Source organism: Mustela nivalis (genome assembly GCF_964662115.1).
Source record: "Mustela nivalis genome assembly, chromosome: 13".
In the NCBI taxonomy this organism is placed as follows: domain Eukaryota; kingdom Metazoa; phylum Chordata; class Mammalia; order Carnivora; family Mustelidae; genus Mustela; species Mustela nivalis.
Window position 1 is genome coordinate 2,458,471 of NC_139032.1, and position 23,277 is coordinate 2,481,747.

At 58.3% G+C, this 23,277-nt stretch overlaps 2 protein-coding genes across 3 annotated transcripts in view; one reads left to right on the forward strand and one right to left on the reverse strand.

Moving 5' to 3' along the window:
* Nucleotides 1-6,495, forward strand: part of SHC3 (SHC adaptor protein 3) — a 92,482-nt gene extending 85,987 nt beyond the window's left edge. The window contains exon 12 of the mRNA XM_082694224.1: nt 1,693-6,495. Within this exon, the coding sequence (XP_082550350.1) occupies nt 1,693-1,821 (129 nt within the window). The 3' untranslated portion in view covers nt 1,822-6,495. The remainder of the gene's footprint in view (nt 1-1,692) is intronic.
* Nucleotides 6,496-7,516: 1,021 nt separating this feature from the next.
* S1PR3 (sphingosine-1-phosphate receptor 3) lies at nt 7,517-19,726 on the reverse strand. Of its 2 annotated transcripts, none has more exons than XM_082694229.1 (2): nt 19,501-19,726; nt 7,517-11,899 (listed from the first exon to the last, which is right to left on the reverse strand). In XM_082694229.1, exon 2 carries the CDS (start codon nt 11,875-11,877, stop codon nt 10,915-10,917), a length of 963 nt encoding a protein of 320 aa, XP_082550355.1. In that variant the 5' UTR covers nt 11,878-11,899; nt 19,501-19,726; the 3' UTR covers nt 7,517-10,914. The 2 variants fall into 2 exon arrangements, with proteins under 2 accessions (XP_082550355.1, XP_082550354.1); XM_082694228.1 differs by having other exon boundaries at nt 7,517-12,184.
* Nucleotides 19,727-23,277: the final 3,551 nt, after the last annotated feature.

Genomic DNA, 23,277 nt, shown 5'->3' on the forward strand with positions numbered 1-23,277 from the left:
AGTAAGTATTTAGGAGAGTGGAGTAAACTGGGCTACTTCCTTGGGCAGTAAATTTATATGATTTGTCTCTTCTGTGTACCTTTGTTTGCGTGTGTGTGTGTGTTTATGGCAGCCAAAGATGCTGACCAGTGGGCTCTCAGCTTGGATGGCATGTTGGAGTCACAGGGTTTTTGTGAAATGCCCTAGTGGCTGAGCCCCGCCATGAGCTCCTGGTGGAGTTGACCTGGGCATGGGGCTTACTGGATGCACTCAGGTGGTTTGGATGTGAGCCCAGGTGGACACTACTGTCCCAGACACTTCCTGTCAAAATTCCTCATTCACCCCTGTTGCCCCAGAACTTAAATGAGTATTAATCGCTAAGAAGTGGGAAAAAGAAGTCAACATCAAAGCAACACCCCAATAGTAGTCTCAAGCTCAAGCCTCAAGTCTTTAGTACCCCTTACCTCTAAGATAGCCCCCCCATCTTGGGTCACCCCAGGGTCTTTCTGGGATGGGAATTCCAAGAAACCTCGGACGATTGAAGAATTTCAATGAAAAGATGCCCCAAAGTCTAACCAAAGGATTTCTTTCTGAATGTGCCCATCAGGTTGCCTCCTACGTTGGGAGCCCCATGGCCCATTGGGTCCCTTCCTCTCAGGTGCTTACAGAGACCGGTGGGGACAGAGGCCTGCCTCAGAGTGGGACCCTAGGCGATGAAAACATCCTCATTTCAAAGCTTCTGCTCTTGCCTTTGTTGGTAGAGCCCAGAGCTGATGGCCTGGGGGCTTTGATGGGCCCACCTGGAGTATAGACTTGGGGTGGGAAAGAGATCAGGGCTGAAGGCCCAGAGATTGACAACCCATCGGTAGGTTGGTAGAGAGGGAGAGACAAGAGAGTCACATTAGGTGTGGGAGTGAGAATACCGGGACAGGTAAAGGAGGAGGAGAATAGAAGTGCCCTCAGAGTCCCTGAGAGAAAGGTGGGGAAAGCTGATCGCCCCAGGGGAGGGGCAGCCCCCAGCAATGAGGCTGGAGAGAGAGGCTAGGAACCCACGGCATCCCAGAGCCATCGTGAGGACCATCCAAAGGCCTGGAGGGCCAGCAGGTGTAGCCAGGCACCTGCTCTCCGCCCTGTCTCCCACCCCCACCAAAAGAGCCGGCCGCAGGGGGATCCTGTCCAGAGAAGACAAGGAGACTGCCCCAGGCCAGGCCGTATCTACCTTCTTCAAGCAAGGGCTACGTTGGGAGTGTAGCAGCTCAGGAACCAGGGCTCAGGCCCAGTGAGCAGAGGGAAGCGGTGGACCTCTCTCCACACACATGCCCCTAAGCCCACGTGTTCATTTGTTCAGGAGAACCTGGCGGGTGGGCATCCCAAGGTTCCAGAGCCATGCGGTCAACAGTGTCGGCACCCAGACAGGCTCACGCTCCGGTGGGAGCCGGAAGAGCCGTGTGGATCCCTCCCATCGGAGTGCAGAGCCGCTAGACAGATACTTCAGGGAAAAGGCTCGTAGCGGAGGGCTAGGTAGGTGCTGAAGGGGGGTGACAGATGACTGGCCAGTGACAATGACTGGGGACTTGGAAGACATGTCTCTGAGAGTGTGGGGACCCCCGGAGGGCACCACTCAGGTTCCCCTGGTCTGGCTGGCTCTGAGCACATGCATTCTCTCCCGTCTGCCTGTGTGTCATGATTTCCTACCCTCTGTGTCCCTCCCAGATCCGGACGAAGGACAAGGTCTTCGACAGCATCAGCCACCTCATCAACCACCACCTGGAGAACAGCCTGCCCATCGTCTCCGCAGGAAGCGAGCTCTGCCTCCAGCAGCCGGTGGAGAAGGCTCCGTGACCGGCCAGCCACCCTGTCCTGACTCCACACCGATGGTCAGGAGTCCTGGCTCTTCCCGGAAGATGGATATGAAGGCTCTGGAAACTCAGGCCGCTGCCCGTGGGCTCAGAGCCTCATCCAAATGCCCCAGGAGGAAAGTGTCCGTCAAGTGCAAGTTTCATAAACTTGTTCTGATTTTCTCGTGTGCATATTAAAGGTGTACATACCTATACACTGTACAAATTACCCCTCTATATTTATATTTTTTAAGACTAAGAGAGATGTAAGACTAACGTTCTGTGCTGTATGTTTTTAATGGGAAAAAAATGTTTGACTGTAGTTGTCTGGGCAAAAATTTAATTCAACTGACCCATTCTACTGAAAAATTCCACTAGGAAGGTGTTGCCTGCAGCTTTATCTGAGGGGAGAGAAGCAGGCAGGAGGGCTGGGGGTCAACGTGGAGCTGTAGCGGGGGAAGGCAGGCGGCTCCCCAGAGCAGCTGAGCTCTGCACAGAACCCTCCGCCGGTCCTGGTTGCTGCCACTCGGAGCCGCTGGTGTCCCTTCCTCCGTGATGCATCTCCCCCAGCTGTCGGCCTCACACCTGTGCGGTCGCAGTGCTGATGGCTGGTGCCGCTGTGCTAAGGAGACGGCTGGGGGATGTCCCAGCTTTTCCGGGCGGTGGCAGTGCTGGGCACAGGAATGCTGTCCGTCTTGACCAGTGTTGTCCAGGGGTCTGTTTGACGGCCAGATAGGGGTAGAAAGCGAGCCTCAGTGACCAAGATCTTGACTGGCACGTGCTTCCCGTATGGTCATCTGCGTAACGACAAACCAGCATGTGCGGAGGGCGGGGGGCAAAGTCTTGGTTTCCGCGTCCTTGCGGCCGGCACGCCGATCGCAGCTGCCGGGGTGGCCGCTAGGAGACAGCACGCCACCCCCGCTACGCGCTGCGTCCGGGGCAGACGCCAACAGCCCTGAGACCTCTGCACGGCTGCTGCTCCCGCTTCACCTTCGTCTCGGGCTGCGGACTCGGGAGTGTGGGGAATCGGATTGAGGTTTTGCTGCTCAAGTGGCTGGTGGGTAGTGCCGCTGGCTGTCTCTGCCACAGATTTTCCAGTTGCTCCCTGGAACGGGCCTATGATTTCTTCCCAGGTCATTTGGGGCCAACAGGGGGGGACAGTGTTTCTAGTTTTAAAAAACACCTGGTTGAGGTTAACTTGTGATTTAACAGATGCCGTCTTTTAAAAGCCGAAGGGCTCACCTGTCGGTTGGCAGCCTGTCTCTGGTGCCACAAGCTCTCATCCCCTGCTGTCCCACAGCCCGCGGGGGCCCTGGGTCAGGGCTGCGGGACTTTCCGCACACGAATAGTGGGGCAAGTGCTTCAAGAATGAGGAGTTAAGGCTGGATTTTAAACATTCTGACGAGTAGTAATTCTGCAAAGTTCTATTTCTGAAGGAGCCCCATTTCTGTTCTCAGGATGTGGGTGTGTGTCCAGGATGGAAGGTGGGGTGCAGCGCGTGGGTGACATCGGGCAGGTCCGAAGATTTGTGTGGAGGCTTCTTAGGAGTTTTTGTCCTTTGAGCGTCCAAGGAGTCCCAGAAGACAGTGGCTTCGATCTCCTAGAATGTTCTGCCATGGGTTAGAACTAATGTAGGGCCACCCACCCCTCCTGGAGTAGCTCTGGTTTCAGTCGCATGAGGAGACCCACTCCACGTTACCCAGAAGCAATAGGAGCTGAACAGGTCTCGGCAGCAGCGGGTTGGGGGCAGCTGTGGGAACCCTCCTGTCCCATCCCCTGGAGGCCTGCAGCCCTGCAGACATACACAGAGGTCCCAGCCCTGTGTGCAAGTGTCCACACATATGATAAACGGATGAAATGACTTCTCTGGATGGCCTGCGGGCCCCCCTGAGTAATCTTAAGGGCTGGCCCCAAATTCTCATATTTAAGGGCAAAGTAGGAAAGGCTGGCTAGGGACCCGGAGACCCTGCACAGCTGACCTGTGTTTTTTGCGCTCCTGGGGATGTGAGATATGATCATCAGTACGGTTTAGAGCTCTCTGCTGTGCAGTCAGTGATTCGCTCAGCGGTGATAAGCAACATATATCCTGTCTTTTTGCATGAGAATCGATTTAGAAAATTAGAAATATTGGAGGCGATCAAATTTTGTTTCAATATTAATTCAAAATATTTATTTGAAGTTCGGATTCCAGGATTGCTTACAAAACAACAGGCCAGTGGAGATCTGGGCTTCTCTGTACTGCCGGAGCGCCAGCGGATGGCTACTGTTCTCTCCTGGTCATCCCTCCCCTGTGTGAGGCGGGGTGGGGCCCCACAGGTCTCCGCGGCTCCCCTTCAAGGCTGTGAAATGGGCATGATAGGGAGCCCCACTCACGGGGGAGAAACTGAGGCACGGGGAGCGCTTCACGCTGCTCTAAGCCATGCAATGGGCAGGCACAGAGCTGTGCTCCCTCCACGTTTCTGGGCTCTGCTGCGCCTGGAGATCAGGATTCCCAGGCAAAGACGGCCACTCCCTGCCCAGCCTCGGTGCCCCTCGTCTGGCCCCGGACCACACCTCTGCCAGGCAAGGCTGTGTGTTCCTGGACCCCCGAGTCCCCGGATACATTTGCTGCTCAGTGTGCCCAGCCCCCCGGAGCCCAGGGGGCACTGGACATGCTGCTTCTCAGCCCAGGCCACTGGCATGCACGGCAGGTCCCACAGGCCCACGACAGCCATGCCACCCACTGCCCCCCCTCCCACACCACTACGTGTGAACGAGTGGGACTTTCATCGGTGGTTTCGGTGAGCCCTGGTGCTGGGGGCAGCGAACCACCCCGTGGACTGTCTGACGGCCAACCATTCAGACATTTCCAGCCCCGACTCTGTGTGGACTCTGCCACTCCCGGGTTCTTGGCTCGAGAGGCCAAAGGGCCCAGCAGCCACGTCACTGTGACACGTTTCACCGTTGGACACTGTCTCAGGTGTTGGGGCGGATGGGCAGACGGAGACCAGGGTCCAGGGATGGAGGCTGTGTCCGATGCCTCCTTCCCATACGTGGCTCCTTCCCATAAGTGACCCTCAGAGACGAAGGTTCTAGTCCTCCCTTCCCTGAGTCAGTCCCCTGGTGAAAGCAATTCCCACAAGATCACAGGCCTCCCCAGAGTGGCACGGCCTCACCTTTGTTGCTGGGTGTCTCCGAGCGCCACCCGCCCGCACCCCTCCCGCGAGATGGGGGGGTTGCTCATGAATCTACGGAAACAGGAAGGACAGTTGCTCCTCACGCAGGTGCGAAGGGCTCCCTCGCTGGGCTGCCACACCGGCGGGTCACCTGCGCCTTTCTGCGGGTGGACACAGCCCGATGGGAAGGGGACGGGAATTGTGGAAATAACTGCGCTTAGGTCATTGTGTGCCGCGGACAGATCTCAGTCCTGAGATTTAGGATAATACCTGGTGCTGCAGTCAAACTCAAAACATTTGTCCTGAGAGAAATGAATTGGGAAAACCGCTTAATGAGAAGGTGTTGCCACCTGGGCATGCCAGGGCTACGCAGGGGTGACAAGCAAGGGAGCAGTCTAGGACGTGCCGCTGCAGAAGTGCGGGAGCTGGGCCCGGGAGACTGGCTGGAGCGCAGTGACGGTCAGTGGCTGAATCTCAGACAGAGCACAGGACTTATTAGGGTCCTTTGTCGTTTGGGTATAAAGCTCAGCCCCTGGTGGGAAATGGCGCAGAGCTCCTCCTTGGGTTTGCATTCATGCTCATTCTTTTCACAAAAGGCATAAAGACGCGAGCCTTACACGGATAAGGAAGTGCTTCTGCGGTGCTTCAGAAGCAGACCCCGAGGTGGTCTAACTGCACGTCGTTTCTCTGGGTGATGCCCCAGGGGCAGGGAAGGGAAGGAAGCTGAGGACGAGGGCACGCTCAGGCAGGTCACCGTGATGCGGAAGATGCACGGCACCAAGGACAGCAGGAGATGGGGCCGGACACACGTCCGCGGTCACCCAGCAGCCCATCACACGTAGAAAGCAGGCCCTGTGCACACCTGAGCACGGGGCGGGGGGGGGGTCCCAGGCAGGGCAACTGGCCTCCAGGCTAAGCAGATCTGGAGTGGCTGGACAATGAGGCGCCCCCCCGGGGCCCCACGCCAGGAGGTCTGCACAGGAACCAAGAGTTTGCATTTCTAGTAGATTGAGCGACGCTGGTGGGGAGTGTGGACTTTGAGAACCGCCATGCGGTGTGAGCTGCTGGCCTCTGACGCTCCCTTGTTGAGGTCCCCCTCTGACTTAGGACTTTGTTTTCCCACCACCTCACGTCACAGATCCCAGAGTCCATGCTCTGGGCCTTCCAAATGGAGGATTAATAAGCGTTTAGAACTCCGTGCACTCGCTGCTGGCACATACAATGCCATCTGCCAGCTACGATTTATTTATAATGGGGTTTATACATATTTATAAGTTTGCAGGCAACAAATGCACAGTTTAAAAACTGGCCCATTTTGTAGTAGCTAGAAAAGCTGCAGTTTCCTACCAGGCCTTTGAATGTCACCCTTGTGCATGCACACATGTACCTACACTGGTCAGGACGGACGCACACCTGTGTGTGTGTGTGTGTGTGTGTGTGCGCGCAGGCAGGCCACCTGGGCGGTGCACACCTCGAGACTCCCCCCCACCCCCGTGTGCTGGTATTTTAACCAACAGGGACAAGCAGAAAGTGAACCAGATGTGCAGTTTGGCATCCGCAGATACACGGAGGAGGTCCTGGATGCTTCGGGCGTGCGGCCCGAGGGCCAGGGGATGGGAACAGACAGGAGGCCCCGGAGGAAGTCCCAGAGGGTCGGGAGGCGAGGGAAGCCAGCAGGGAAGACCAGGCCAGGAGGGAGACGGTGGAGGAGGACGGAGGGTGTTACCCGGCAGCGTGCGGCGTCTCTCGGAGACCAGACAGGAAAGACAAGGAGGGGCCGGCGTGGCAAGGCTGTCCCCACCAGGTGTGCTGGGGACAGCTGGCTGCCCGGCTTCTAGGCACTCCCAGCCAACCTGCTCTTGGCCTGCTCTGTGCATTGGTTCCTGTGTGGCAGGCACGGTGCTGGGCTCCTCATAGGGGACAAGCACGCAGGGGGCATGAGCATGTGACAAGCCTGATGGCCGACGCAGTCCTGTTCCACAGGACGGTGGAGGCCGGGGCTCCCGGGGGATGCTGGCGTGGGAGTGCCAGAGCAAGCAGACAGGGTAGGGGCCCCAGAGCGGACAGGGCAGTGTCACATACAACGGCTGCTGTCAGCTGGGACACTGGAGGCTGGCAGCGCCCCCCCACCCGGATGGCCAGGAGGACCATTCTCATGGAAGAAAGGGCCAGATTACGATGCCGCCCCCCACAACGCTGATTTCTGTCAGTGCACAGGGAGAGCATGTGTGGTTCTGTGTGTCACCGCGGATTGAGCTCACGCTCACCTGGGACCTTTCTCCCACAACCAAATGTTCTATCCAGCCGAATCAAGCAGCAATCAACACAGGAAAGAAGGGGCATATCCATCTTTGAACACCAAATTTCCTTTTTCTGTAATGACCGTGTGTCGGTTGCAAGTGGAATGTTCTCTGTTCATTTGCCTTTTGAATAAAACTTGTTCCAGAATAAATATTGTAAAAAAATTAAGTACGTGAGTGTTTCTTTGCATTCAGAATTAAACATCTGTTCAAATCCAAGGACCAGGAGAGAACGCCATAGAAGTTTCATGTGTAATAACAGGATATTTATTACTTTTTAAAAAGCATTTGAATGGCAAATTCTATATATTGATAAATATTATTTGAGAATTTTGTGTTCTGTTTCCCATTAGCGTGTGTGGGACAAACATGGGTCGCTGGGAAGGTCTCTGTCCAGGTTTTGTGGCCTCCTGACCACTTTCTGTTTTGACGCTGGGACAGCACCTGGATGCTGGGAGTGAATTCCTGCGCCGATCTGAAGCTTTCGAAGCTCTGTCCCGCGAAAGCTGGGACTGCCTGAGCAGTGCGGAGCCCAGGAGGGGCCCCCAGCACGGCGGGGCGGGCAGGGGTCTCCGGGCCCTCCTGGCTCGGCGCACCCCTCACTCCTTCAGGACGTGATGTGGCTTTGGGTTGAGTGGAGGGACGTGGTGTCCCCCGGGGTCACCCCCGCGGGAGCCATGCCACTCGTCTCCTTCTCACTGGTTATCAGAAAATGAGCCTTCATTTCGGGATAGCGGTGTGTGCATTTCTGACCATGTAGCAGACCGTTTGATATCTTGACTTAGATACTAAAAACATTTGGGTGTTGAGGTTTTGTCCTCGTGGGTACAATTTCAAAGCATGGAGTCGGTCACTCGATTAGACGTTTTCTATAAAATGCACCTCGTTACATGTCTGTGGAAGGCTCTTCACCAGCGCGTTATATCCTCCGGTCCGGGGTGCAGAGAAATAGCCGCTTCCTCCGCTCCCGTGCAGACGGCTGTCGCTGGGGCTCTGAGCAATGAAGGGCTGTGTGAAAAGTCTCCGGGTCTTGTGTTGCCTCACGGGGGCGAGAACAGAGCTTGGAACCTTCCCATGGAGAGCAGGTACTCTGACAGCCCCAGACTGGGTCCACGTGGTGGCCTGGCTGCCGTCTTCCCGGCGGGCTTCGCGGTCACGGTCACGCTGCCCGGTCGCAGCGGGCAAAGTCAAGGGTGGCGGCTGCAGGCTGCGGTCCTCGGCTGTGCCGCAGGATTTCTCCGTGAACACCCGCCCAGGCGAGTTATGCCGAGTGCAGGTCTAACGTAGGGTAGACAGCGTGCACATGCACACACAAATACACATACACATGCAAACACACGTACACACAAACATGCACACAAACACACATGTGCACACACGTGCGAGCAAGCACATGCACACAGAAATATGCACACGCAAACACGCAGGTGCGCACACACATACAAACACACATGCACACACATACACGGACACAGGAATATGCACACACGGGTGCACACTCACACACACAAACATGCATATGCACACACAAACTGTGCACACACAATACACGCATGCAAACACACACAACATGCATACACAAACACACCTGTGCACACACAGTCACACACGCAAGCACATGGACACAGGAATGTGCACACAGTAGTGCACACTCGCACACACAAACATGCATGTGCACAAACAGCACACACATAATACATACATGCAAACACACACAAACATGCACAAACACGCATGCAGGAGACCGCATGCAGCGCTATCAAAGGTAACCGTTTCCTGCATCTTTTCGGCGTATTTTTTCATTCAGACTGCGTCAAACTTTTGTGTTGTCTCTGAGAAATTGGGGTCAAGGAGCAAGGGTCACTAACATTAGCACCAGAGCCCCAGGGCCCCCCACAGCCCTCCGAGCCAGAGCTGGGGGCCCTGCAGTCACTTTGCCCGCTGCGTGGACACACACTGCCCAGGCTGTGCCCCAAAGCACCGGCTCCTTCTCCCCGTGCTCGCGTTCCAGACGTGTGCCCGGAGGAGACCGCGAGCTCCTCCTCGACTGCGGAAGGAAGCCAACACGATGGCCGCCGCTGAGCGTCTCCTGACAGACAGGACTTCACTCTTAATAACAAAAATGAGGAAGTCTTTGATCAGTACGTGGAGGCCGCCCAGGACCACAGAAATGTTCCTCCATCAGGGAACGTACATTGGACAGCACGCAGGAGCCAGCTTCTCGAAAGCTGACGTATCGACACATCTCCTGAGTCTTGACTCGGTCGAAGTGTCCCGCGAATCAGAAGACCCCAGGGGCTCTGACGCGGGCTTGCCCAAGTGGAGTCCTTTGGAAGGTTGCTCTGTGCTGTTTCTCCCAAGAACCGAGCACGTCACCTCTGTGGTTATGAGATCTTTACAGACGAGTGCGCGTTCTCCTCGTCCGTTTGTCCTGCTGCTGGAATCCATGGGGAAGGCATGCACAGAGACGCCTTCTAAGCAACTCCCTGCTAACGGGGCGCAGGGCCAACCTACACCGAAGAGGGGGTGACGGCATCACTCCATTTCCTTGAAGATCGTGCAAACCACCGGATCCCAGACGCGCTCCTGACATGGCACCGTCGGGCTCAGCTGGGGAGCGGGGAGAGCTGCTGACTGTCCCAGCTGCTCCACGGGGACAACCCGGGGCCACTGACTCAGCTCTCCGGTCAAAGAGAATCAGACTCCACACAGGAGCAAGTAAAGCTCTCCGCACTCAGGACAAACGTTCCATCACGTGACACAGACCGTGGCCTCTGGCTTCTGGCCACGGTGTTGGTCCCCTCTTCCAATGTGGGTTCTCTTCCTGGTGGGCCTGGGGACAGCCTCCTGGGAAACCCTGGCTGGCTTTTCTGGGATCTGTAGGAACCCCAACAACTACATGATTTGGCTAGTAAGACTTCGGATGGAGGATTCCACAGGGACAGAAGCCAGAGGAGAAGCAGAGAACCCTGGAGTTCTCTGGCTCTCCGGCCTCTTTGGGTCCAACCCACACGCTCGAGACCCTCCAGGGAGCAGCCATTTCTGGGAATTCAAGCCAAGCCTGCTGAACATGAGCCCTCAGGTCAGTTGAGGGGACTGGGACTCCGCCTGGTTTCCAGCCACATCCTTATACTATGCCACGTGCTGCTCTCACCCGAGGGAGGCAGTGACACGTACCGATGGCAGACGTTTGAAACACCAGTGCTCAGTGACCTGGATGTGACGGATACAGCAGCATCTACTCCGTGCACAATGTAGTGTGAAGTTCCCAAACATCACCGTGACGTTCGGCGAGGCACGCCATACGCTGTGTGGCCTGCGACCTTCCCTCTGCCGGCACCACAGACAGTGGCCGCTGGGACTCAGGGGAAGGCAGCCGATCACGTCCACAGCCAGGGACATTCAGAAGACTCTGGAGCCGATGCAGACAGGGCACACTGTCTACCGTGGACTAAGCTGGCAAGTCGCCGGGTCCCCCCCTTAAGTGACGTCCACGCTACACAGGCTATTGGCAAGTAGGTTTCCCGAGTCCTTGCTCTGGAGCTCCCGGGGTGGGGTATGCAATAAATAAGACCGTGGCTGCGTGCAGAGTGCCCCCGTCCCACGGGCGTGCGAGGATCCCGCTCCTGGAGGCGGCTGCTCTCACTTGCCAAGGACCCCGTTCTGCAGGGTTTTGTTCCTGTCGATGATGCAGGGCGAGGCTGCTCTCTGGGGAGGGTCCTCCTTGCTCTTGGGCGAGGGGTTGCTGTTGTTGCTGCCGCTGGACTTGCTCCTGCTGGGGTCGAGGGCGGGCTGGGCAGGCGAGGAGCGGGTGCCCCAGCCCCGGACCAGGCAGGTGCACACCAGCCGGAAGAAGGCCCGCCGCATCTCCTTGCTGGCCAGCGTGTAGATGACAGGGTTCATGGCCGAGTTGAGCACGGCCAGCACGATGAACCACTGAGCCTTGAAGAGCACAGCACACTCCCTCGCCCTGCAGGCCACGTCGACGAGGAAGAGGATGAAGAGTGGGGACCAGCAGGCGATGAACACGCTCACCACGATGACCACGGTCCGCAGCAGCGCCATGGAGCGCTCCGAGTTGTGGGGGCTGGCCACGCGGCGGCTGCTGGACTTCACCAGGAAGTAGATGCGTGCATACAGGACCACGATGGTGGCCAGGATGGCCGTGAAGACACTGATGCAGAAGGCGATGTACTTCTTGGAGTAGAGAGGCAGGATGGTGGAGCAGTCGGCGAGGTCGTGCAGGCAGTTCCAGCCCAGGATGGGCAAGGCGCCCAGCGAGAAGGCCACGAGCCAGCACATTCCGATCAGCAGGAAGACGCGGTGCTTCTTGTTGGCGTCATACGGCCGCATCTTGATCATGGTCAAGTGCCTCTCGATGGCGATGGCCAGCAAGCTGCAGGTGGACGCGCCGAGGGCCACGAACATGCTGCCTTCCCGCAGGAACCAGACGGTGGGAGACAGGCTCAGCGTCCTCCTGCCTGACATCAGGATGTTGACCTTGTAGGCGACCCCGGCCAGCAGGTCGCAGAGCGCCAGGTTGCCGATGAAGAAGTACATGCGATTGTGGAACTTGTTGTTTTTCCAGATGGCGATGAGCACCATGAGGTTCTCCAGCACGATGAGGCTGCAGATGACGAGGAAGAGCGCGGTGGTGAGCGTGCCGCCCTCGGGGGCCTCCTTCAGCCTGCCCTCCAGCTTGCCCACGTAGCTGTAGTGCTCGTACAGGGTCTGGTTCCCAGGGGAGGACCTGGGCCGCGGTGTCGGGACCACGGCCATGGCTTGGGCCAGGCTCAGCTCCAGATCCCACCAGAGGGCGCCCTGGGCACGTCCATGGCCGGAGAACACGGTCCGGCTCAGGCTTCCATGGTGGCCCCGGCCGGACCCCAGCCAGGGTGGGCAGAGCAGGAGCCTGCAAAGATAAAACAGGGACGCCCAGCGATTAAGGGGCTTTGAGACCACCTAGGGGCAGCAGCCACAGCAGCAATGTCGGAGGAAGTCCCTTAAACCCCACAAGTATGCAAACGTCCGGTCACACGGGACCCCGAGCTCCCTGGGGGCTGAGGCGGCCACGGGACGCCACCCGGTGCCTGCAAACCCGCAGGAGGGAGATCAGTATGTGAGCTCCACGATCGCCCGCTCCTGTAATCACACATAGATCCAAGGAAATGTCCCTCGGGGAACCCCAAGGCACTCGGAAGTGCTAACCACGCTCCCCCATGCATGACGCGGGAGCAGCCGAACCAGGATTCCCCGTGACCTGGAGACAAACAGGATCATCCCGGGTCAACACAATAGGATGGAACCAGAATGAGGGCCCTGGGGAGCACCTGGGGAGCCCGGAGCCACACCATGGGAGCACCTGCTCTATGTCCCAACGGCGTCCCTGGGACCGGGGCTGGAGACAGAGTCGGGTCCTGACAGCCCCCAGGAGAGGCCAGGGACAGGGACGCACGGCCACGGAAGGAAAGCATGAGGCGCGACAGAACCGAAACCCAGACGTCCACCGGGGAAGGCAGGACGAGCACTTGGACCCTGCACTTGGCTGAGCGCTCAGGCTGTCTGAGGCCCAAAGCCGCAGCCGTGCGCGTGAGCTGAAAGGAACAACACACCTGGGGGGTCTAGGGAGACGGTGAAGGCGCAAAGCCAAGCACCGGGCCCTCAACAGCCCCAGATTTAGTCCCCTGTCCCCTCCCGGCACTTCCCACCCTCGCCGGGGGCCCCTCATCACCTCACGGGACGACACAGCTGGAAGCGGCTGTGTGGATCCTCTGATTGCGAATTAGAACCGTGAGTTTCAGTATCTGCTGCAGTCAAATAAGGTCAGCTAGACGCCGCCCTCCGTGAGAACCCCGCGATGACTTTCTTTACTTATACAATGTTTAGTCATAGCCCTAAGTTGGGTTCAGAGTCAAACAGCTCCCCAAATGATACGGGGTCTGCATTTTGGGGTGTGGTGGGATCCGAGCACACTGCCAAGTACCAGCAAGGCCCGAGAGGGTCTCAGTCCCGGAAGGACCCAGGGACGCAGTGCTGGGGGCTGCTCTCAGAGAAGGAGAGGTAACTCCGGGGGTGCCCCGCTCCCGGCACCCTCTAGGTCACTGCTTCCCAGCCCCACAGCTGCTGCCTGGGCCCGGGGAGGCTGTCAGACCCTCCGCGCCACGGGGGTGCTTGGGTTCTCTGAGGTTAGGAAGAACCACTCTGTTCCTTTGCCGCAGAGACTGCTCCAAGGCTGTGAATATGTGTGTGTGGCTGTTCCAGAAACCCCGTGGGCCCTGGCCTCTGGGGGCCCCCTGCGTTGTGCGAGCCCGCAGAAGCCCCTGGAGGCACAGGGTCCGCTCGGTGGGTCGCTGTCCTGCCCGCCCCCGCCACCGCCCCCTCCTTTCTGTAACTCCAGCCTGTCCTTCACAGCCCGTGTCGAATCCCTCCTGGTCTACAAACTTTCTGGAGTCAGCCCAGCCCCTCGAGGCTACTCTGAGCCTACTAGACGCGCCTTACAACAACTCGCAGTGCTGTCGTTTGAAGGGTGGAAATGATGCTGCTGCTGACCCCCCGTGAGCCCGCCTGGGGCCGGCTTCACGCTCACACCCGCACTTCACGCTCACACCCGCACGGGTTCACCAGGCCTGTCCGCTCACGCGTGCCCCGCAAAGGCTCTGCTCTGTACTACTGCTTGTCCGATGAGTCTTTCTCTGGGAGCAGCGAATGGAGCTGCCATGGCCCTGCTCTGCTTGCCGGGCCCTGGGCACAGCCCGGAGAACCGCCAGCCCCGCCGGAAGTCGGAGGGAGCAGCGCCCTGAGAACGGCTGTTTCCCCGCCGGTGCCGGGTCCACACGGCTGACCCGGGGCCCCACATGCCCCACGCCAGGCAGCCTGGCCTGGCCACGGGCCGGTGACCACCCTGTCCACTAGTCCGGCTCCCCCCTGGGGCTTCCATTCCCGCAACGATGGCACACACGTGGTGAGCAGGACTTGGAGTCACAGTGAGCAAGCGCCCACGCGGTCTGAACCGTAGAAACATGCGTGCCACCTGACAGGGCGAGGAACGTGAATTGTTCGTGAATTCACACCCAAGGCGGCGAGAAAGGGCTGCACGCAGCCCCACCCGAAAGGTCTGGAAACCACGATAAACTGGAGCTTGTCCGCTGCGCCTCTGTCCCCAGGACCGCGCCCGGCCACGTCCCTCGCGCCCTCCGAACTCGCCGCCCGCTGTGCCGGGGCCGCAAGCATGGGCAGGGACATAGGCACCCAGGAACCCACTGGATCTGGACCTCCTGGACGTAAGGAGGAAGGACGACTAGTGAAAGGCTTATCCTCGCTGCACAGGCAGGACCGTCCAAGAACTGAGCAGAGGAGGAAAGCGAGCCAGCAGCGAAGGCAGTATCCCCCAGGACGCAACCACGATGAGAACGGCGCTGATGGCGTGCAGCAGACCACGGCCAACCCAGTCCGTGCATTTTAAGGGTGAATGTATTTTTCCCGCGAATGTTTGAATTATCATTTCCCTTGATTAAATATTCATCATTCAAAGAGCACTTTTTTTCTCAGAACATCTCTTGCTGAATGCTACTCTCCGCATTTTTATTTTTCGTTAACTGGAAGACATCTGGCTCTCTTTAGAATCTAAAAGCTTGTTTTCTTTGGATTAGCAACATTAGCACGCAGACTGCATCATCCCGAGAGTTACGAGCTGGGCAAAGGCCAGGTTGGTTGTGGATGCGCTGGAGTGCTGCTATCTGTGGTCAAAAGCATCATAGGAGTCCCATCTCTACCTCTCAGGGGCGTGGCAGGACCTGAATCTGCGGGAAAAAGGCTCTGCCCCTCCCACCCCCCAGCTCAGAGCCAGACAGCCATGCGTGGGACCCGGTGGGGCATCAGCCCTCGGGCCACATTCATCCTGAGGAGCGCCGGGCACCCTGAGCACCAGCTCCTGGGAAGCCAGCCTGTCCCGCCCGTCCCAGCCGCCACAAACCCCCGAAGGGGCCACAGGCTGGCTTCTTAAGCCCGCAAGGGCCATAGCCTGTTTCCGACCTTCATGTAAATGGGGACCTGCAAATGTGCCCGGGGTCCTTCTCCCCACGGGACGCTCCCCCGGGTCCTCGGGTGCTGGTAATTCCTGCTCTGGTCAGGGGATGGACGCACCAGCCACTCTTGTCTGCAGACACAGGGGTTTCTCCCTGTCATTGTCCTAACAAGTGCTGCGGGGCCTGGGTCGGAATGTCCTCCTGAGCTTGTGCCTGTGCGTCCGTGGGCTGCCTTGGATTTCTCAGCCTCGTGTTGGCATCTAGGAAGAGCTTTGATGCCGAGGGTCCCTGCAGAGACTAGCGGCACTCGGCTAGAGAAGTACCCACAGGGGCAAGACTTACACATTACAAATGATGACGCTTTGCTTTATTTTTAAAAGTTAAGCATCTGCGGCCAGCAGAGACCACCATCTGACTTTCATTGTAAGAGTCTGATCGTGGCTTGGTTTCCCCCAAACAACTTAGAAATAGAGGCTGATGCTGAGGGAGGCAGTCTTGCGCGTCTCAGGAGCAGGCCTGTCCCAGAAGCTGCTGCGCGGGATAGGCCCTCAGGAGAAGCCCCTTCTAGAAGGTGGCTCCACCGTGCATCACCCAGGTTAAACCGAGTCCAGCCAACCCTCCTTCCCAAGGAGGCACGTCTGTGGGGAGGGGTGGCCCGGGCGGCCGATGGGTTCCAGATGTCCTCTTCTGTAGGCTAGTGACTCACTTTCTCTACACATGTCAACTTGAAAAATAAACAAACTATAAAAAGAAGGGCAAGAAAAAAGTGAAGGGAAGATTTCCACAGAGTCTGGGGTCTCTCTCCCTTTCCTCCTCTGTCACGGCGAACAAGAGAAGCCCAAGAAGACAGTGAGGAACTTCTCCGGGTCAGACGCAGGATGCTATTGGTCAAGGGCCCGTTTTCCCAGGGAAATCAACTCTTTCATCCTCCAAACAGAACTAAAACACCAGGCATTTGATAACCGGCAAAATTTCTTGGAAAGCAGGATTTTTTGTTGTTGTTCACAAGAACGTAGGAAAGGAAGAACGGGCTGGCCATTTTGCTGCCCCAGGAAATTTCTGGGCTAATGAGTATTTCCCCTTGCCCCAAATTTCTGAGTGACCTTGTGGTCACTTTCAGAGGCAGCTCCCGGCGGGAGGCCTTGTGCACACAGGGACCCTCACCCCTGCACTCAGCTGGGAGCTCAGGCCCCGGCCCCCGGCGAGAGCAGCGGGATAGGCAGGTGCGCCACTGCCCGGCTGCTTTCCCACATGTGACTCTCTCGGGCAGGTAAAGTAGACACAGATGGACGCGCTCCCACGAGCGCATGTAGGCAGGATGGGCTGCAGGAGCCTGGCCATAGGCCCCAGGGTCTACCTCTGTGCTTGGTTACCTGGATTCCCCGGGCTTGTCCCCTCCCTGCAAGGCACCCAGTCTCGGCACAAGAGGCCTTACCCTCTGCTCTTCAGCCCCATTCTCAGACTCTCCCTTCTCTGCTTGTTCTTAGTAACAGGATTGGACGCACGCCCGGACTGCCGTGGGATGAATGAAGGTGTGTGGGAATGAGCTCCTCCAGGCAGCAAAGAGCCGATGCAAATAAGAGACATCTGGCCCAAGAAGTCCTAACAGTGGGGTCCCTCCCATCCGTTCCCAGCGCCACAGTGACGCAGCCCACAATGGCCCTTCAGGCAGCCTGTCTGTCCCCACGGCGGCATCTGCCGTTTGTACACAGAGAGAAGCCAAGGCTGGGCTGGGGGTCTGGGTCATCGGATTCCCCCTGCCCTGCCTCCTGTGCACCACAGTGGGGGGTCAGGTCTCCTGGGGCCTCCACCCCTCCCCAATGGTCTTCACCTAGACGGAGGTGACAAGAGCATCACCAGCAGGCTCGCCAAATGCTGGAATGCTGACCTGCGCGGAAACCTGACCCCGGGGACAGGGAGAAGGGCTCAGGCTTCGCTCCAGAGCACGGAGCCATCCCGGGGGCCCTGCTCTCTGCCGGGCCGCCCACAGCCGTAGAAACAGGCAAAACGACACAGAACAGAGGCTGACCATGCCCAGTGCCGTCACCACTGTCCCCGGGGTGTGGGAGTCTCGGCACTGGACGGAGTCCACCAAGCACGTCCTGTTACCTCCAAAAGCTCATGGAATGTCTCCTCAGGCAATTAATCAATTCAACAGAAATGGGCACAAAGTAATCCTAAGAAGTGGTCGCACACTCACTAGACAGGAAGGAGGAAGCCGCATGTGAGGGGACAGAACGGCCCCAGAAAGCATAGCACAGCGGCTTCCCACACACCGAGTCCTGCAGAAGGAAAGGGGGTTTCACAGTAGGGCAACCCCCAGATTGCCAAGGTCACGGCATGCCCAGATGCTCAGTTTCCCATCACAGAAACATACATACACTGTAGGTATCGAAGTGTCTGCGGGAGGAGGGAAAAGTTGCCACAGAGTCAAATCAGCCCCATATTTTCTAGAGGAAGGAGGAAAATCAGTCCCTACATTTTGAGGACATTGTTAGGCAGACGTGTGAGACTCCTTCTTCTTCTTCTTCTTTTTTTTTTTTTTTTTTTAAGATTTCATTTATTTATTTGACAGAGAGAAATCACAAGTAGGCAGAGAGGCAGGCAGAGAGAGAGGAGGAAGCAGGCTCCCCGCTGAGCAGAGAGCCCGATGCGGGACTCGATCCCAGGACCCTGAGATCATGACCTGAGCCGAAGGCAGCGGCTTAACCCACTGAGCCACCCAGGTGCCCCGAGACTCCCTCTTCAAGAGAAGCCACTTTCTGCTACCCACACCCCGTAGAAAAACAAGCGGAGCCTCGCACTCTACAGAATCCAGACACATAAAGAGGAAAGCGGCATTTCTGAAGGTGAAGCTGGGGGAGATGCCATTGTAGGCCCATCCTTGGGAGGCTCCGAAGGGCTGATGTGCAGTCTCTGGGGTCAGGTGACAGAGCAAGTCGACCGGCAGGATGGGAAGGTTGTTCACTGAGAAAACCCACTGTGTGGGCCTCCTATGGCCACAGAGTTCGTCATTCTGGATTGAGCTCTGCATCAGTTTCCTGAGAACTCCTACAGAGCCAGACATTTCCACGACTCCTCGAGGACAACACACCCGCCCCACAAGCGCCCCCTCCCCGCCCCCATCCTGTCCATCACACACCCGCGGGACCTAACCCTGCCCTGTACTTCTAGGAACTGTTTTTCATAACCATGCCGGCAAGAATGTTACTGAAGAAGAAGAAAATGTTCCAAAGATGAATGAGGAAGATGTGAGTTTCTACAGCGAGGGTCTGCAACCTCTGGCCTCCAGACTTTAGAAAGATGCCTCATTCTGGAAGCCCTCAGAGCTCCAGCTGGGGGTGGGGATCGTGGGCAGGGTGGACCCTCCCTCTTGAAATACTCGTTCATAAAAGCCCCGTGTTCCTGCCGCTCCCCCTTCTTTATCAGTCTAACAAAACATATTCCCTTTAAACCTCCAACAACAAGTTCCTCTCTCACATCTAAATATAAAAACCCACAAAGAAATATGTCACCAGGAGTGGCCAGCGTCAGAAGAGAGAGACAGAGAGAGACGGATGGGGCCAGGGCGGTTAGAAGCGGCGAAGCTAGCGACAGGCCAAAGAAGGACATGTCCGGTCCCTTCTCCAGGTTTCTCTCCGCTGTGAATGCAGCACGCGGGCACCTCACCATCGTCCCACTGCAAAAGCGGGGACTTCGTCCTGCGCCCTGATTCTGACCGCCCGGGCTGCCTACTTCAAGAAACCGAGGGAAACAATGGACTTCTGTGGTGCGGATCGTTGAAAAAGAACGGTTTTCCCAGGGGAAGGACCACAACCACACAGTCCCAGAGCCCCCAGGTCCTCAAGCTCGGAGGGGGCCTCACTTTTCAGTCGTTCCAGGAAAAGTGGGGGAGGCTGGCGAGGGTGGGGGCGGCGGTACCTTCTCGCCGAGGTCGCGGAGGTGCCGCTCAGTCTGAACTTCCCACCTAACTCGGGGAGCCCCCGGCTCCGGATCCTCAACGGCTCTTCGCAGGAGCGGAAAGAGGAAGCCCTCGGTCTCCGCCGCTCGGGCGCATCCCCCGCCGGACGGCCCGAGAGGGGCTGCCGGGGGTCCCCGAAACGCCCGGGATGGGCCAGAACTGGGTGAGGAGAGCGGGCCCCGCGGCTCCCACCGACCCACGCAGGCTGGGCGCCCGGACTCCGAGCCCGGCCCCCGGACTCACCTCCCTCTGGGAAGGGCACCCGGGCCACCCGCATCCTGGCGGCCTCCCGGCTCCCGCGCGGCGGCGGGACGGGGCACCGGGAGAGTCTAGGAGCTGGGGGGGCGCGGACTGGTCCCTGTCGCCGCGGTCGCTCGGGCCTGTCGCCGCGTCCCCGCCGTCCCCGCCGCGTGTCCTCGGGACCGCGGGCTCAGCCTCTGCGCGCGCAAGCCGGAGCCCAAACTTTTCCAGCGGCTCTTAGGGGCGGGGCCCGCGCTCCGCCCCCCCCCCCCCGCCCCCGTTCCCGGTTTCCTCCCGGCTCCCGGCCCGCCCCACGGCGCCCCCTCCCGATTTCCTCCGAGCTCCCAGACGCCCACCTCCCCATCTGCGAAGCCCCCCACCCGCCTCTGCCTCCCGCGCGCCCTCACCTCCCTGCGCGGGGGCCCCTCCCCACCCGAGTCCCCGCCTCATCGCCCCGCCTCCCCCGCGCCCCCCATCTCCCCGCCCCAGTTCCCACCTCCCCACTCCCACCTCCGTGCCCCTCCCGCTCCGATCCCTGCGCCTGCCTCACCGTTGAGCTCCTCTTCCCGCCCCTCCAGTCCCCCTCCTGGGTGCCCTTGGGGCCCAGCTGGTCCCAGGCTCCTGCCCCAGGCGGGCTCCTGCCCCAGCACCCTGCCAGAGAGCTCCGGGTGAGGGTTCGGCTGGTGATGATGGTGACGGCGTCGTTATCATTCTCACGGTGGTAGCATCCACTCACTCCTGACTTAGCGCGCTCAGGGACTGGCTGTGGACCCCAGGCCCACCCCACACAGGCTGGCCCGGCTCCAGGCCTATGGGTCCCTCTCGGGGGCTGCTGTCCCCACAGAGACGGACTCTCTTGTCCGGATGAATAAAACAGCCTCGACAAATGCTTCCAAAGAATGCCCCGGGGAGGTGACAGACTACAGAATTTTCCACCGGCAAAGGAAAGTAAAGGCCAGGTGAACGCACACAGCAACCAACCCTGGAAACTCTGGGGGCACAGGCAGGGGGCAAGAGGGAAAGGGAGGAAGAGGAAGAGGAGAGGCAGGAGGGAACCCCAGCCTGTTACCCACAGCAAGTGTGCACCTGCCTGGGCAGACAGGATGGGGTGCAGGGACACCAGGAGTCAGGAGGGAGGATGCGGGGGGAGGTGCCCCTCGGGTTCCTGCCCCAGATCTGGAGGCCTCCTGCTTCCAGAGAAGGAGCCTTGTCCCACCTTCCCCTAGAGCTGGGAGCAAATGCTTATTTGGAATGGGTTTGAGCCCTGATGGGCGCCTGGCATGTTTGCACTTTGCTGGTCTGTGCTGAGAAACCCACACCCTGCAGAACATGGGGTGGGCACCGCAGCGCTCTGGCGTGTCCTGGAGGCTCAGAGGAGGGCTGCCCCTGTGCTGTCCTTGCTGCCACTTAATCCTGTCTTCAGCCCCGTCTGCACACTGGCCTTCCGAAAGTGTCTCAAGCAGGCTCTGCGAAGCCGCTTTATCCCAAATCACAACTGTGATCAACCGTGCCTCCTCCAGCTTTAAACCAAGGCAAGGAGAAGAGAGACCTGCTGCTTTGGCCACCTGCCAGAGCCAGGGGGCAGTACAGCGTCCCGGCCTCCAGGTCTCCACCTGGCCACTCAGCTGGTCCATCAGTAATTCGTTCAACTAGTTGCTTTGCGCCATGTGGGATGACTGGTCACTGGCCGAAGCTGCCAGGACTGGTGTCCCGTCTCCATTCGCTGGACAGGTTCTGAAATCCGGACTGAACGGGGCACCCTGAGGTCTGGAGATGCCTCCGAAACCAGCCTCAGAAGGGGACTCCTGAAGCCCTGAAAAACAACGGGCCTTTTGACTGCCGGTGCCCCAAGGGAGATACGGGGATCTGACGCAGAGGCATTCCTGAAAATCCTTTTAGGAAAATGCTCCTTTCCCCCACAGACTCCCCTCCTGAGCGCTCCCCCTCCCCCACTGCCCCTGCTGAAGCTGGGCGCCAGCCCGCCTGCTCCTCCCTCCCCGGACTATGAAGCTCAGAGAGACCCTGACTGGGGGGCGCTCTGTGCTCCCACACAGCCCCTAGAGACCATATTCTCTCTGGAAGAGAGAATGCCCAGTGCCTCCCTAAGGGTCTATTGGATAAAATCTCTCCTCCGCCTCTCTGAATAACGCGGGGAAGTTCTTTACAGGGAATGCTGGCTCATAGATGGAGAAGGGGTGGGGGAATTCGGAGTTCTGCGTTCTGCTTCCCTCAGTGACATCGCCGAGCGGGAGGACAAGGCAGTGTGAAGAAGACGTGTCGATCCTGCAGTCCTGCCTGGGAAAGAGAAGACACTCTCCGCTTCCATCGGAGACATCGGTCGGCACCTTCCCAGGGATTCGAACTCACCGTCCCCGGTGCGGGGCCAAGCTGACATCAGCGGCTACAAAACCAGCACACGGATCACCGATGCTGCGTCCTTGCTGAGACACTTTCCCTGAATCAAAGGCCAAGCCTGGAGCCTTCGCTTCCGGTTTGTGGGAAAGAGAAGGGGAGAGCCCAGGCTAAAAGACACAGAGAAAGGAGCGTCAGGTGCAGAGAGCCAAGCGTTTGACCTCCCTCAAACAGGTCATTGTCAGGAAAGGGGTGGGGTTGGTCTGCAATGGCCACAGAAGCAGCATTTCTAACAACCAGCATGGGCCTGCTCGACGCCAGGCAGTGGAAGACGTGGGGAGGACAGGCTGGGATGGGCAGAGCGTTGAATGAGGTCACAGACTCGGTGACAGCGCGAACTGGTGCGTCATAGCTCGGTGCTCATCTGGGAGAACGGCCGCATCTCCAGGAGACCAACTGTCCAGGGTAAAACATCTTGGTGTCTGAAAATTGTTTTCAGATGACTCAGCAGAATCAATATGGCACGTGAGGTCGGGCAGGACAAAATCAGCGGTTGGAGCGGTGGCGGGGGGCGGGGCAGCAGGAGCTGTACGATGTGTCCCCTTCTCTGGATGTTTGAAACTTTTCCGTAATAAAAAGTTGAAGAAAAATAAAATGTCAGGTACCAAATACTTTAAAAATTTCTCCACCTCTGTTCTCAGGCTGTGAAACCAAATCTAGGCTTGCAGGAATAAAATTAAAAGATGGCACAATTTATATGTGAATCCTTTTGAAAACCACCATGCCCCAAATCTGACTATCATTTGAACAAAGGTATTGTGTGTTACGACGAATGTGTAATCCCTACTTGTTAATAACTTTACAAAAGGCAACAACACCCTTCCTTGCCCAGTGCTATGGTGCCTGTGGGCCAGCAGGCAGGTGCAGGGAGGTTGGGGGCTCTGACCCGCAGGGAAGCTGTACCCAGCAGGGCCAAGGTGCTAACAACGCTGGACCCCTGGGCCTGGAAACGCGCCTGCTTCCTGCCTCCCCTCCCTCTCCTGGCCTCTGCCTCCTGGATCTGGGATGTTTCTCCCTGTCCCTGGGGTCAGAGTTAGCGGGCACCTGTTCCTAGCTCTGCTCCGGCTCTCAGCTTCAGTCAATGTCGCCTATGCCATGGTTCTTAGAGGCGCGCACTCAGGTTGGTGTGGTGTGAGCTCACTGTGCACAGAACCTTGGGTAGGCCAAGGGCAGCTGCGTGAGCCACAGGGAGGGGTGCCTGGGAGGAAGAAAGGAGCCCTGGGGAGCCTCGGCCTTGTGGCTGTCCCGCAACCCACCACGACGGAAGTCATTCACACGGCGCTGGCAGAAGCCGCTTTCGTACACCAGTGGGGACGCGGACCCAAAGTTGGCCTTTTGTCCAATAACCCTGACCGGACCCGAGTGAAT